The sequence below is a fragment of the Urocampus carinirostris genome, chromosome 6 (genome assembly GCF_059441175.1).
Source record: "Urocampus carinirostris isolate Australia breed hairy pipefish chromosome 6, RoL_Ucar_1.0, whole genome shotgun sequence".
In the NCBI taxonomy this organism is placed as follows: Eukaryota; Metazoa; Chordata; class Actinopteri; order Syngnathiformes; family Syngnathidae; genus Urocampus; species Urocampus carinirostris.
The window spans coordinates 35,680,787-35,696,465 of record NC_142354.1 but is presented as its reverse complement, the minus strand read 5'-3'; the positions used below and the strand labels follow the sequence as shown (position 1 = coordinate 35,696,465).

At 38.8% G+C, this 15,679-nt stretch overlaps 1 protein-coding gene and 1 pseudogene across 1 annotated transcript; both read left to right on the top strand.

Annotated features, from left to right (window-relative positions):
* Positions 1-258: 258 nt before the first annotated feature.
* Positions 259-15,162, top strand: edem1 (ER degradation enhancer, mannosidase alpha-like 1). The gene is made up of 12 exons (XM_088338857.1): positions 259-828; positions 4,397-4,469; positions 4,566-4,669; positions 6,712-6,883; positions 6,961-7,144; positions 9,007-9,181; positions 9,254-9,374; positions 9,453-9,623; positions 10,678-10,751; positions 10,847-10,943; positions 11,959-12,141; positions 14,536-15,162. Exons 1-12 carry the CDS (start codon positions 392-394, stop codon positions 14,623-14,625), a joined length of 1,881 nt encoding a protein of 626 aa, XP_088194983.1. The 5' UTR covers positions 259-391; the 3' UTR covers positions 14,626-15,162.
* LOC148364681 (U2 spliceosomal RNA) lies at positions 13,166-13,302 on the top strand (annotated as a pseudogene).
* Positions 15,163-15,679: the final 517 nt, after the last annotated feature.

The window sequence follows — 15,679 nt, the reverse complement described above, 5'->3', positions numbered from 1 at the left end:
AAAACTTAAACATTTTTTTAGGGAATACGGACATTGTTTAAAATAGTAATTTATTGCTATTATAATGATTTCAAAATTAAAGCCAAAAAAGTGACGCCATTTATTACTATTGGTTTGTATGTTAAGCGTCAGCATTGCCACGAACCTGCACTCTGTGATTGACAGTTTTTGGAACAAATCATTGCAAGAAAATATGCCGACGTCATAGTATGACATCCAATGACATGGCCGGATCTTGGAAGGGGCTTGTTTGTTGACAGCAGCGGTGTGATTCACGGCACTGTCACTTCACGCGTCCGTGGCCAGAGGAGGGCCCGAAACAGTGTCTCGGTCTACTTTACGCTGGTGTACGCACCAAAATTATGCTTTTTCAAAGTCAGTCGAAGGAAAGATGCAATGGAGGTCGTTAGTATTTGGTCTGGTGGTGTTGAGACTATCCGTCAGTCTTTGGCTCGCCTTCGGACTCGGAGCATATGTTAGCTTGGGCACCAGCCACTCCACGAAGAAGGAAGCCTCGACAGGGGAGAAGAAACGGAGCGACTCATGGTCCCAGAGGATTAGAAGCCACGAACATGAGGAGACCACCGGCTCCTGCGCCCAGGTGGCGGGGGAGTCTCCTGAGAAGTCCTACTTGAGCTTCTTTGACGCCAATAAGGACGATTACGTCCGCAGATACAGCTCGTTCCCGGGCACGCTGAAAGCCGCAATGAAAGAGAAAGCCAAAGAAATGTTCTACTTTGGTTATGACAACTACATGAAATATGCATTCCCCAAAGACGAGCTCAACCCGATTGACTGCGAGGGCAGAGGCCCGGACGTTCAAAACCCGTGAGTTGACGAAACTTTGGTACAGTTACAGAATGCAAAAAGTGAATCTATGAAATTAGATGGAGTTATTCGTGTTAGTAATTAAACTATACCATAAATGTAGCGTTTACCAAATTGTTCAAATTAGTTATCTGACTCCATTAACCAAACACAAACTTTATTCTCCTAACTGTGTGCTTTTTTCTTGATATTAAGGAAAAAATATTGACAAGAGACAGGTTTTTTTATACGGGGGCAGATTTATTTTTTTAAAGTATTTAGCTAAGTGAATTCCATCGAATTTAGCCAAATTATTGTCTAATTAGTCTTGTCGAGCCCCCCATCTTTTCGTCTCTGGTCCTGTCTGTCTGTCTTGTCTCTCTCTGTCGTCCGTGTTCTGTCCTTTTGACATGTCGGGAAATGGGCCCCTCCCATGGGGTGCGCTGACTCCTCCCCTGGGGCGGGCCAGGTGCCAACATCACCTCCTCCTCGCCGGAAGACGCCGCCACGTCTAGAGGACTCACAACAAGAAAGTTTATCAGAAACCTCGTCTCCTTTTCCCTGCGTCACCCCTTGTCCTCGTTCTCGGCTTTCTTTAAACATAATTCTTGTCCAGGCCACACTGACCCCAAGCCTTTCCTGTGTAAAATCCCCACTGCATTCAGCAAAATTTAATTTGTATTATATTAAATCCCTTATAGTCTATTAAATAAAATTAAAAATCCTTCAAACAATACCACATTTTTGTCAGACCAATGAAAAGTTTCAAATGATCAGTAATAAATTAAATGTGGGTCCGTTGTTTGAGGTGGCCTTAAAAGTTGAATGTTTTCTCTATTAAGGGTTTCTTTTTTGATGGAAAATTATTGCATCATTCCAAACAAAATTGACATGAAATAGCCAAGAGCTACATTAAGTAATATTCGACCATTAGATGGCCATTTTATGTCTAATGCGATCAAAAACCATTGCCATATGAGCGCAGAGTAGCAACAAGATTCAAGAGAAACATGGTGGCGACCACGAAGTCTGGATTCCGTTATTTAATGAAAATACAATTATTTCGACTCTGAATGGGGGTGAGGTACTGGAAACTGTCTTAAGAGAAATTTATATTTAAGAAGAATAATTTAGACACACACATAACTAATGCAAATGTAGTTTGATTCTAACAAACTATGTTTTCTTTACGTGGCAAGGAAAATTAAATCAAAATATAGAACTAAGGACATTGTTGACAAGAGAAACTCACATTTCTAATCAACAAAAAAGAAACAGTGTGGGGAAAAGATTTGGAGTTGAATAGAGATGGCAACTTAGTAATATCTTTAAAAAGTATATGATTTGGTATTGTCGTGCCTAATTTGGTAAATTTGCCTAAGAAATGGATACTAAGCTTACTGCTACCCCAAAAAACAGACAGCATGTTGTCCATTACATGCCCAAGTTTGTGGGTCATGTCTTGGCCAGCGGCAGGAAACATTTTGGGGCCCAGGAGTGATTTAAAGATCTCGATCTGAGGGCCCCACACCACGACGGGGGTTGGCCCATGGTTTGGAGGCTTCCCCTCATCCGGCAGCATAAAGAGAATGAGGGGTCTGTGCATCCACCTATTATAGCTGATGTGACTTAAATCCACCCTTGAGGGATGAAACTGGAGGGAAGGCGGACCTTCCCCGTGTGCCCCTCCCTTGCGAGCCCGATTTGTATTGCATGCTGTAATTTGATGTGATTAACTAATAAAAAACTCTCTATTTGGTTGCCAATGGTTATTTTTCTGTCACGTACACATGTTGGTAAATGTCCCAAACTAAACATTTTATGATCAGGAATCATGAATCATTGTTCTATCATGACACAAGAACATAGCCATAGATTTTTTTTAATTACAATGGGAAACGTTGTCAGTCGGCTCCAGTAATCCAATCAACATAATCGTGAACTAACCAGTAGGAACAAAGGGGTTGCCTTGTGGAGGGTCTAGTGTGTCTTTTGGGTCTGCAGATGGAACAAAGAGGGTGAAGTTTCATTATCAGGTATGATAGGCAGGGGTTCTTTAGCCAGTCGGAGAATATCTCTACTGTGTGATCGTGCTCTTTCCGTGATTTTTGGCCTTCTATTTATTATTGTAGCATGAAATTGGTAAAGGTAAGAAAAGAAATGACTCAAGTACAGTCCAAATGCCCAACCAGAACTCAAAGAAAGATTAAAAAAGAAGTATATATTTTGAGCGTATCTAGCAAAAGCATGTACTTGCACGCTCAGTATAAGGAGCTTGACAGAAGCTGCAATAATGACAATAGCCAAGACTTGACCGCAGCGAGTAAAGTAGTTCCAAATTCCTTGCTGTTCTTTTAAGTTTCTTATTCTCTTCAAAATAATCTATAGGTTTGTAGATCATTAAAATAACTGAAAGCTGTTACGTTATTTATATCGTATGCGGTAAGGTTTTTCTCTGGTGAGGCACAATCAGATTTAAAAATTTATTGTCATTTAATTGACAGAGCAGGAAAGCAATATATAATCTAGTATAGAGAAAGCTTTTAATGTCATACCCTTAACTTATGAATAAAAGTCTATATACTGCTCCCTTCGAATAAAAGCATCAATAGATAGGTTATCCTCCAATAAGAAAAGAAGTAGCAATAAGAAAAAAAATGGATGCCTTGACATGCTTTTAGCTTGCCAATACTATCAAAAATGGTATTGTTTGGGGCCGAGGTGTGTGCTAAATTAGAATCCTTGGTCTCAATATTGCCCTCTGCCACGAGGCTAGAGAATTGCTTTCCTTACTCTGCATTTGCAGATGCTCTACTTAGTAATGCGTTCCAGACTTTTGTCTTAATAATAATCATAACATAATGCGAACATTTCCATAATGAAAAGTGAAGCTGTGCCTCCCCTGACTGCACGTCACTGTTATACTGCTATTTTAAGTATCAATAAATCAAGTTTGTAATATTTACAATTGTAGTAGAAGGAGAATAAGAACAAGCAAAAACGAAACAGAAAGTTAAACATAGGTGGCAGAAGTGTGTACTATATTGATTTTACCTTTTCAACCTATTACCCAATTCCTTGACAAAGACTCTTTGGCATTTTCAGATGCCTGATAAGAGATGGTTTGCTATGATAGCTATAAGCAGTAAATAATCTACACATGATTTATGCACTATGCTTCTATTAATATGTAGTCAGACAGTGGTGGGCATTGCCAAAACGGGACACAGAGAGTACTTGAAGTTTAGAAATGATGAAACTAAAGTACCTACAATCATGCAACATCTACAGTAAATGAATTCACCCAAGTCCGGGAACTCCACTGTAATTTCTTATTACATAATATGAGGATTTAAACTAATTCAATTTGTACCTTTTGTGACTTTTTCCATGTCTGAAAGATTTTATAGTCAACTAAAAGGATCAACATACCAAAAAAAAGCATTAGCCAAACGTCAGCAGACATATCTTACGCTCACTCACAATTTAAAATGGTACAAAGTAGTTAAAATATACAGTATTAGTTTACATCTATCATATCAGTTCCGTCCTGCAAGTTGTTTACAAATGGTTTTGCTTTGAACTACAGATCTAACATCAACATCAATGATGTTCTGGGAAACTACTCGCTGACGCTCATTGACGTCTTAGACACCTTGCTGGTATGTGATTCATTTGGGAAGTACGGTCTGAACTGGTTTCTTTTCTTTTTATAATGACATTGGTGCCAAATATTTCATTTCGAGTTTCTCCCTCAGGTGCTTGGAAATGTCACCGAGTTCCAGCGGGCCGTTGAGCTCGTTATTGACACTGTGTCATTTGACAAGGACTCAACCGTGCAGGTCTTTGAAGCCAACATCAGGTACCTGCTGCAAAACCATAAACACAATAACAAACATTTGTCGTAACAATACATTATTTGTACGTTCATACATTGCCACTATACCCTTTGATTTCCCAAGAAAACATAATAAGGGAGATAGTACTTTTTAAAAGATTCATACTTTTGAGAAATTAGTTACACTTTTTTCTTTACCTTTCAAACATTTCATTAACCATATTTCAAGGGATTATTCTATTAACAATATGTTTTTATGATTTCACTTCGAGCTTGCCTAAATTATAATGCTGAAAAGTTGATGCCTAATTTTGTTCTCGAAGCTTCACTGTTCCTCCCATAGATTTATGTTTTTACACTGAATTAAAAATAGTTATAGTTTTTGTTCAAAAGAACTACAAAAGGGCAATCTGTGGGCTAAAAAATACAATAGATAGTTTCTTAAACAGCACCATCATGTAATTAAATGTATCCTTTTGTTGGAAATTATTCTTATGCCCCACCAAGTGGTTAGCCGTGGTGAGCCGTATATAGATGATGAAGAAACTAGAAATTTTAAGATTTTAAAAATACCACAGTATATGTTTGTTTTCATGTTAGGATATTACAAGCAGCAAATTAGTTTAAAAGTGTGGTTGATAATATTGTTTTTGTCTAGTTTTAAAGAGGAATGTTTTGGACACCGCAGCCATTACACTACCCATACAAACAAATTGTTTTTTAACCTTAAATTAAAAAAAAACGTTACTTTTAAACTGCTTAAGATGAACACATGACAGTAATGATGTGCAAAATTGTCCCTGGGTGTGAATAGGTGAGTGAGTTGTCATTCTCAGTGGGCCCTGCGACTGGCTGGCAACCAGTTCAGGGTGTCCCCTGCCCACTGCCCGAAGATGGCTGGGATGGGCTCCAGCACCCCCGCAACCCTAGTGAGGATAAAGCAGAGCAGAAAATGGATGGATGGATGGATGTTTTTAAACCGAGTATTGAGACATGTTTTAAATAGAGCTCAGTGAAAACATGTTTAAAATAATCACATAACGGATAAATTAATTTTCCCCTGCCTCCAAAAAGTGCCACTTCTTGTGGCCTTTTTAAGTGACACAAGCTGTTTTTGTTGACTAAGACAAACGGACGGACTCACCGAAATGACATTTTAATACAGTGGGACCTCGGTTATCGCGGTTAATGGGGACCAAAACCACCCGCGATAAGTGAAAATCCGCGAAGTAGCGGCGCACCTTAAAAAATGGTTAAAAAAAAAAATAATAAAAAAAAATAAATAAATATATATATATATATATATATATATATATATACATTTATTTTTTTTAATTTTATTTAATTGTTATTATTTTTTAGACTTGCGAAGCTCTGAACCTGCGAACATGGAACTATGAAGTAGCGACGCCCCTTCAAAAATACTTAAAAAAAAAAAAATATATATATATATATATATATATGTATATGTATATATATATATATATATTTTTTTTTTTTTAAATTTAATTTTATTATTATTATTATTTTTTAGGCCCGCAAAGCTCTGAATCCGCGAATGTCGAAGCGCGAAGTAGCGAGGTCCCACTGTATATCCGTCAATTCTGTCCTGCAAAGCAGAATGGAGTAAATCATGATGATTTTCATGCATATTTGTAAACTGACCGAGTAAACCTAAAATTTAGAATTAAATGGTGAAAAAGTCATGCATCCCAGTTGTATTTTTTAAATATTGTAAACCTCCACAAAACATCATAGTGTTATACTGTTAACATGATATGAGGTTTCCATAGTAAATTTATTATACTGATATTTGTGTTTTTGAATTTAACGCTGCTTTAACTTTAATTCTGAAAGGTGCTATTACTATTAAGTGAAGCAATTTTAAGGTTAAGTTTATGAGTTGAGACGTCAGTGAGTTAAAGCTTTAGGGGGTAAAGGGCTTTAGAGCTTCAGCCTTTAACAAAACTAGTAGTAACTGTTCTATTTTTAAAAATCTCTAAAACCATGCATTACAAGCGTCTTTAATTATTATTAACAATCTGGTCTGGTTGGGTCTTATGAAGGATACTAGGGAGTCTCATCTCGGCTCACATTCTCCTCACGGATTCCAAACATCCATTCGGAAGGTTGAGCTATGAGGGTTACGATAACCAACTTCTGGACTTGGCTCAAGACCTAGCCGTGCGTTTGCTCCCCGCCTTTGAAAACACCAGCACAGGCATCCCGTATCCCAGGGTTGGTGTCTCCATCCTCTGGTCTTTGCATTGACTCTTTCTTATTTTGCTGTAATTAATTTTGTTTCTCGAATGAAGGTAAACTTAAAAACTGGAGTCCCGTCTGGCAGTATTAACGAGACGTGCACTGCGGGAGCCGGATCCCTACTCGTGGAGTTTGGAATTCTGAGCCGTCTGACGGGAGATACCACGTTTGAGTCTGTGGCTCGGCGAGCTGTCAAGGCCCTCTGGAAGCTGAGGAACAGTGAAACTGGTCTGCTCGGTACAGTACATTGTTTGATAAGTGTTATTACAGGTTAACATCTGACTCACGACCAGGATCCATTCTGACAAACTGGTCGTAAATCCATTACAATTTCGCCATCTGCTGCCGAGGCGATATGTATTTACTGCGCTGAGTCCTGACGTCTACCTTACAGGATAGGCAAACTTTTATGTCGTAAGAATTAAATTGTATGTATATTATGACGAGGACATAAAGAGCACTCCAAACGGGCATTGTTAGCAGTGGCCGAGTATGCGGGCAAAATAAACAAGATCAATGCTTTTTCATGGAGATTTTCAGGCTTGGTTTTCCCTTGCCTGGGAGTCGGCCCTGTCTGGGAAGTTTCCTCAGACAGCCATGAAAGTGTTTGCCTGCAGCTTCATCTACCACCAGGAGCTGGCAGCAATGTGTTTTGTATTCTCCGCTCTTACCGGTAGCAAGTATTCCCCTGGTGCCAAAATTGGAATCGGTCCTAGAAAAGGCATTCTTTGAGGGACTTTAATCTGTAAACAAATTGATTACTATGTGTGGGCTAAAAAATGCTACTCTGTTAATTGTTTTGGACATGCATTAATTAGCTAATTTCCAAACTTGCACAATTATTAATGGACTTGTGAATGTCATCTTTGTGGGACCAAGCTCTCTTTTCACTAAATAATTTGTACTTGTTTAACCTTATTGGAAGTTAGCTTCAAAATAAGAATAAAAACTGAAAGATATCTAAAAATTATATGAAAATTCAAATTACTTTTTCGAACAAAGAGCCTTTAGTATGGCACAAAATCAAAAGGAAGTAACGTCATCCACGAAAATATGAATGTCACAAGAATGTGAAAGCCACAAGTGATGCAATGCTTACAGTACAACGTTAACATGAACAAAACGGGTCTCCTCAAAATTTCGTAAGTAAAGAGTTTTTTACCAGTGATTTAAGATCTGGTATCAGTATTGTCACATACGTACCAGAAGGCTTTGCGGGCTGTGATGGGCTGCAGCAGAGGTCCAGCTCATTTCTGAAGAGAGGGAGGACGCTTTACATCAACTACAGCGGGGACTAGATTATGAAATTGCTGTATCTTAGTCAGATCAGGAGGGTTATCCTGCTACTGGTAACCTTGGAAACAAGTCCTATCTATTTATTGTGGGGGGAGTTTACCCTTACCCAAAAGAACGACCTGGAGAGGGTCGGGCGCCACCAGGCTTTATTTGCCTAATTTACAATGGAGGAATTGGTGCCCCGACATCCCAGGTGGATAAGGCCGTGTATGGCAACCCAAAATGTTGAACGAGCCATATTGGACCTCCCAAAAACATGTTTGGACCTGCAAAAAATGTGACGCTTTTTGTAAGCCTTATAAAAAAATGTAGTACCACACACTGAATATATCTATACTCATTGGAAAACGTTCTGAATGTTTGTCCTCTTCAAGAAACCATATCATTTTCCATTATCAAACAACTTTGAAAAAGCCCCAGGCGGCCACTAGGTGACATTTGATGCCATGACTTTAGAACTGTGCCGCGGACGTGCTATCCACTCAGCCGCGGTGCCGCCCTGTGCCATACATTGAACTAAAAAAATGAGCATCTCCTGAACAAAATAAAACAACCACCTGTTGTAAAAAATGAGTATCAGTGGGGTAAAATAACCATTTGCTATTAAAATTGAGCATCCGCTGGAAAAAAATGAGCCATGGTCGTGACTTAAATCGAGCAGGTCGTACGTTCGATGTTATCTGTACGAATAGCTGGCGACTGCAGTTTCGCTCTTTACCAAAACAGCTGAACCTTGCGATACACTAATTGTGATCAATAACCAGCTCTTTTGGAATCAGTTTTTTAATTTGTTTCCTGATCAGGCAACATCGTCAACATCCAGACGGGCCACTGGGTGGGCACGCAAAGTGGTCTGGGAGCTGGTATGGACTCATTCTATGAGTACCTGCTCAAGTCGTACATCCTGTTTGGCGAGAAGGAGGACTACGCTATGTTTCAAGCTGCCTATGCCAGCATACAGAACCACTTGAGGCGAGGGTGAGTTTGGAAACCCCCTTTTCTCATCCGAGCGCTCAATTGTTTGAAATATTATCATTTTTGTTCTTATAGGCGAGAGTCGTGCAATGAAGGAGAAGGCGACCCGCCCATTTACGTCAATGTGAACATGATGAGTGGCGAGATCATGAACACCTGGATCGATTCCTTACAGGCTTTTTTTCCCGGGTTGCAAGTCAGCGCATGCACATTAAAACATAGTGACACTTGTCACCTAAATCTAAAGAAAACCATTTTCTTGTCCTATTTTTAGGTGTTAATAGGTGACGTCGAGAATGCCATTTGCCTTCATGCCTTTTACTACGCCATCTGGAAGCGTTTTGGGGCTTTGCCAGAGAGGTACAACTGGCAGCGGCAGGCTCCTGATGTCTTGTTTTACCCGCTCAGGCCCGAGTTGGTGGAGTCCACCTACTTGCTTTATCAGGTGAGCCGACTTCACTTTTATGACAGTCAGATTTTTGATCATCACTATTGTTTTGGTAACTAAAATATATATATATATTTTTTTTTAAAATAAAAGTGCTACCCTCAAAGAGGGGTTTCCAACTTCTTTTCACCGAGGGCCACATCCACGTATCGGCTGTCATCAAAGGGCCTAATGTAACTTAGAAATGTAACTTACTTATTTGTATATGACACATATTCCCTTTTTACCTAATTGAGAACACAAGGTTTGGGTGTGCGTTATACACAAAGCTTTACAGTGTTATCGCAAACCATTGGTTGTACTAGGGGATTCGATCCCAGTTCGTGGCGGAACTCCAACCACTGGACCACTAGTTATGTAGATGACAATCTAAAATGCATTGGGTTTTATCTAAATATCACGCTATCGTAGGTCACTGTATGAGATACAAATGTCAATTGTAGGGTGGAATTCTAGTGTCGAATAGAATGCATCATTGTCTAAAAAGTTCCATGTTTTTTTCTTCTGTATGTGTATGTTTGTGTGTACGGCGTAGTAATAATAATAGTCCTAACCACAAAGTTTTATGTGATTTTCAAAAAAGTGAGAGTCCTGAACCCAAAACCACCCCTGATTCTAAATCACAGATTTTGCCTGTCACAGGTTCTTTTTGGAACATAGCATTTGCAATAAATGAGACATTACTGCAACATACTGTATAAAACAGCCACTAGATAGGCAGCCTGATACCTTAAAATAAAGAATATCTTGCCAATGACACCAATACCTGGTATCAGTGCTCAGCCATCCCTAATTAGAATAGATAATTAATCTGTCAATTATTTTGTCAAACTAATCTGCTCAGATTACAAAGGTCAGTATTTTAATTTCATTCTTTTCAAACATGTAACTGTCCAGAAACATTATTTTGAGACATTAATTGAATAATTTCTACTTTTGAGAAGCTAATATTTTGATAGGACAAAATCAGACAAGATATCTATAACCATTTTATTACAAATAATTAAAATGTATTGGGTTTATAGCTTTTATGTCTTAATTGCCCTTGCAGGCGACCAAAAATCCTTTCTACTTGCACGTTGGAATGGATATTCTTCAGAGCCTTGAGAACACTACGAAAGTCAGGTAAGCTTGGTGCCTTCCTCGCACGCTTTTTTATTCTTTTTTTTTTGGGGCAGGTGGATTAAAATGATTGATACACAATATTCTGCATGTTTCAGGTGTGGCTACGCGACTCTCCATCATGTTGTGGACAAATCCAAAGAAGACCGCATGGAGAGTTTCTTTCTAAGTGAGACCTGCAAATATCTTTATCTGGTATGAACTCTTGCCCACCATGACAAGTTTACTTCATTTTCAAACACTTTTTATACTATTGACAGCCATACGGTAAACCCCACGGATATGGGAATAATCTATTCTGAGGTGAAATTGCCACTTAGCCACATTGCTATATTGAAGCCTATGGCGCATAGTTAATGTGTCCCAGTACCCCAGATAAAAAAACGAATAAAACACTAAATGGTATATGTCAAGTACTATTTATGTGTAATATATGTATTCTTGGTTAAATAACATAAATATACATATAAAAGAAAAATTAGATTGTACATGTATTTGACGAGACTTGAGCTGGTCGAGTAGAGTAGCTGCGGGGGGCGGGGGTTATAGCTTATTAAAAATAATTTTAATACTTCTACTTGCAAAGGCTATCATTCTCTAATAAGTTTTCCTTGATTTAATTACCTCCCTTAAATTTAAGTTATAGCCAGGATCGATGATTGATTTCAGTCATTCAACTTAGCAAGGGTAGTAATTAATCTGCCTTTTTCGTACATTTTGATAATCAGAAGCTTTGTTTCAATGGTTATCATGTTTTTGCTTGTTCTTTAGCATCGCTGCGAGCCTTGGGTCCCATAGCCAAAATACATATTACAAAAAATACACAATATTGTTATCGCCAACTCACAAAGTTTTTATGAAGCACAAGGAATTCTGAACTGAATGATGAGAAACGCATCGTGATAGGATGTTCAGCCAATAGCATTTTGGCGTTTTCATGATGCCTTGGCGCAAACCAATACTAGACCAGCATCTTATATGACGTTCACCAATAGCAGAACCAATATGTTAGAGACGCAACTCCATACGCAAAACCACCGCAATGTTTGAATGTTATACGTTTTTGGGCATGCAAACAATGTGAGAGAAATGCTGTGAAAAGGTCTGAAATATATCTTATTTCACCTATTTAATTGTCAACTGTAGACGTCCATAATCATTTGCTAGCTAGGCTTGCAGTAAGTGATATGACATTATTGTTTGACGGCAGCTGTTCGACGAGGATAACCCACTTCACAAGTCGGGTAATAAGTACATCTTCACCACCGAGGGGCATGTGATGCCCGTCGATAAGCGCTTCCGGGAGAAAGGATGGAACGCAAAGTGTCCACGCGAAGAAGACTCGCCGTTGTGGACCCCCAACACTGAGCAAGCCTCGCGGAATGCCAGCAATGTAAGCATCAATGTTCATTTGTGAAAATCATAACCGTGTCTTTTGCAATATAAGGCGCAATGGATTAAAAGGCGCTCCCTCAAAAATGGTCTTTTGTGATATATTTTTTGTATATAAGGTGCACTGGACTATAAGGTGCATGGTATTAAAACCAATGTAATGTCTAAAGATGCACGAACAATATTGTGCCATTGAATGATCAGTCGAATAAATCACTGATCACAATTGCATATCATTGTATAAAACAGGATTTGAACTCAGATCAAGTGCACCAAATCCTATACACTAGACCACTATACAGACGACACATGAAAAGGTCTTTGGTTTTACCTCATCATCACACTTTTTAGTCATGGCTCCAAATTGTCAATGTTATAATTGGGCCAATTAGCAAAAATGTTGTTTGGCATTAAACCAGTATGTGGTACAGAAAATGTTAGGTACCACTGGAATACAGTATTCAGGGATCAGAATGGAGATTTTCATTTTCAGCTGAAATAGCCAGGGTCCAGGAATAAAGCAGCAATTTTTCTAACGGCCGCCAGGGTGCGCCAGAGCAATAAAGGAAAGAGTGAGACAGTCGGATTTTGAATTTGTTTGCTACGCAAGAGAAAAAGTGAAAAAGTCGGAATGCCTTTGGGGTTCAAAAACAGCGGAAATCCGCGGATCCGCGGAAAATTCTGATCCCTGAGTATTGTATCACTGACTCGCAAAGTCTTTACGAAGCGCACGAGATTCTGAACTGAATGAAGGGAAAGGCATTGTGGGAAGTAATTTGTTCGTCCTTAAAGATACCAAAACATAGCAGCACATATTCAAAATGTTTGTCACTCGCAATGCTTAATTTGAGCTGAGGAAAAGTGAAACAAAAATGTAAACCAATCTTGAATCACTTTCTATTTCTCTAACATATCTGGTACCGTGACTAAAATAGTGTGAAAATGAGATAAGACCTTTTCATGATCTGGCTATTTTCTTAGTGGTCTAGTGGAGTTGAAAAAAAGTGAAACAACCGCAAATGCGAATAGCTTGGCCTTTTGTGTACTTTCTATGAAGTCACTATCTTTGATTTTTGCATTTCGGAGATGGAATATGAGCTTGCTCTGTCCACTCCACGCATCGGCCCGGTATTGCAGTACCTCCGGGAACGGTGCATTCGCAATGATCGCAGCAAGGCTTTAGGGCTAGGACCTTAGCTTGGCCTTTTGGCTGAGAGTAAGTGTCCCGGCTCCTAGGCCTTGTAGCGTATTATGAACTGACCGATAACGGATAATGGATAATGAATAACGAAGATAGATCAATAACCCTTAAAAACCCCAACCCCCACATTGTCTCTACTCTTACATCCCTTGGTACTGTTACTAAAAATAGTAAGATAATGATAATGACCCAAATGCTTTTTATGTGTCGTCTGTATCTCTAGTGTTGGACGACATCTGAATAGAATAGAATAGAATATACCTTTATTGTCATTGTTACAACATGGGTTGAATATATTGTGACAATGAAATTGGAGGTGGCACTCCAGGTCCACATTTTACAGTGAGGACAAAGAAAACAAAGAGATAAAGGTACAAAGAAGATGTTTGTACTGTCCTTGTTGCATAGGCTTTTTTTCCCTCCGGAGCGGGGTGGATGAGGGGGTGAGGGACATTATTGTATATATTATATTATTATATATATTATAATATTATTATTATACATATTGTATTCTTTTGGCTTTATTATTGTATTGTTCTCAGCTCAGGGATGCTGCTGGAAATGTGAATTTCCCTTAGGGGATGAATAAAGTATCTATCTATCTATCTATCTAGACAGAGATGGCCAGATCCAACTAGATGTTTGATCTTACTGTACACACGGCCCAGTGTTTTTTCCCCCAATTGCTCATTCCACGAATTTAATGAATTTGGGAAGTACAGTCCTTAAGCATGCCTTATTAAAGTCGCCGGCGACAATAAAAGCTCCGTCGGGGTGTGCGAGCTGCTGTTTATTGATAGCAGCGGGCAGAAGATGTAGCGCTATGCTAACGTTAGCATTCGGTGGAACGTTAGCGTCCGGTGGAACGTAAACAGCAACTACAATGACCACAGTTGCATTCAATGGTTTGCAACCATCCATGTCCCTAGCGGCCTGGTGGTTAGGATTTGTTGTTCAAGCTTTTGCTATTCGGTTTGATCCCCAGTGCGACAATTGTTATTCAATTATGGTCTGCTTTATCAACTATCAATCATAACACAAATATGGTATCGCATTTCCAATTTTGTCCAGATTATAAAGCCCACATTTAAATTTCTGGCCAATTTGGGGTTTTGGGTGCGCCTTATAGTCCAAACAATGCGGTATATCAAAAAATCTAAATCAATTATTATCATCCTTAATTTTGTCATGCAGTGCTTCCGGATCCCTGATTCACGGCGCTACACGCTCCCCCTGAAAAGTGTCTACATGAGGCAGATCGATCAAATGGTAGGGCTGCTCTGACCAGGATTTCAAAGTGTTGTGTACTTGGGACTGTCAGCCATCCACAAAAAAAACTCGACATACATCATGAAGCATTCAGTGCCTGTCTGTCAAACAGTGTTTGAACTTAACCCCATGGGCTCTTTGCCTGTTTTTTAAAATCATGCCTAAAGATCAGGTTGTCGATTGTAGAATTTTCATTTCTCGGGTGTAATATTGTACAAAATCCCATGCAATCATTTTGACCACTGTTTTTAAAGTGCCTTCAATCATTTTTTTCTGCACAAGTCCATGTACAGATGTTTACAACTACTAATTAAGGCCATAGATTTTTTTTTTATGTGAACATTTTGTACCTGTTTTTTTGCCTGATACATGAGGAGTATTGTATTTTTCTTATTTAACCTGCTACAATTGTCTCAGGGTTTAAAGAAAAAAACAAAAAATGAACAATCTCACAAACGGTCTTATTGATTGCCTGTGCGTCATTTTTTTTAATTGGCACAGTTTTATGTGTTAATTTGCTGATTAAATCTGCTGCACAGGATGCCAACCATGGTTTAGTGTGTGTTTACTGCTTCTGGGCTTTGGTAAAGTTGTCTTTTTAAATCTAAGGCTTAAACAAGGTTCCCAATCTAATTGAGCAAAGTAGACTTTTTATTAACCTAAACTTCAAACCCTTTCCCTCAAAACTCGATATCCTAAACTAGACAAAACATTTTCTGAAACATAAATATCTAGTTTGAAACTAAACCACAAAACATAATTTTGGCTTCAAATGTGTCTCTTACTTTGATTTATTTTGACTGAGATTAAACTCTCTGGTTTTGGTTTGAAACTTGCATGTCACTGGGAATGTTTACGGTTGAAATAGAACTATTGCCTTTATCCTGGTTTTGTAAAACTATTTAAATATTCACAGAAATCCAATTGAGGTCTCAGTGCGACCGTGAGTAGCCCAATTGAAATGATTGTGTTAGTCCTATTATTTTCCAATTACTTGTGCATTCTATTCAAATAATCTGTTTACATGTGCGCATTATTGCGCTTGTACAGTTTTCCTCATTTGGGATAT

What these genes read in the sequence shown, in the direction of transcription:
- edem1 (XM_088338857.1), top strand. Translation starts at nt 392, where the DNA reads ATGCAATGGAGGTCGTTAGTATTTGGTCTGGTGGTGTTGAGACTATCC. An exon ending in ACGTCTTAGACACCTTGCTG is followed by an intron (nt 4,470 to 4,565) that starts GTATGTGATTCA and finishes TTTCTCCCTCAG; the next exon opens with GTGCTTGGAAATGTCACCGA. An exon ending in CCTGCAAATATCTTTATCTG is followed by an intron (nt 10,944 to 11,958) that starts GTATGAACTCTT and finishes GTTTGACGGCAG; the next exon opens with CTGTTCGACGAGGATAACCC.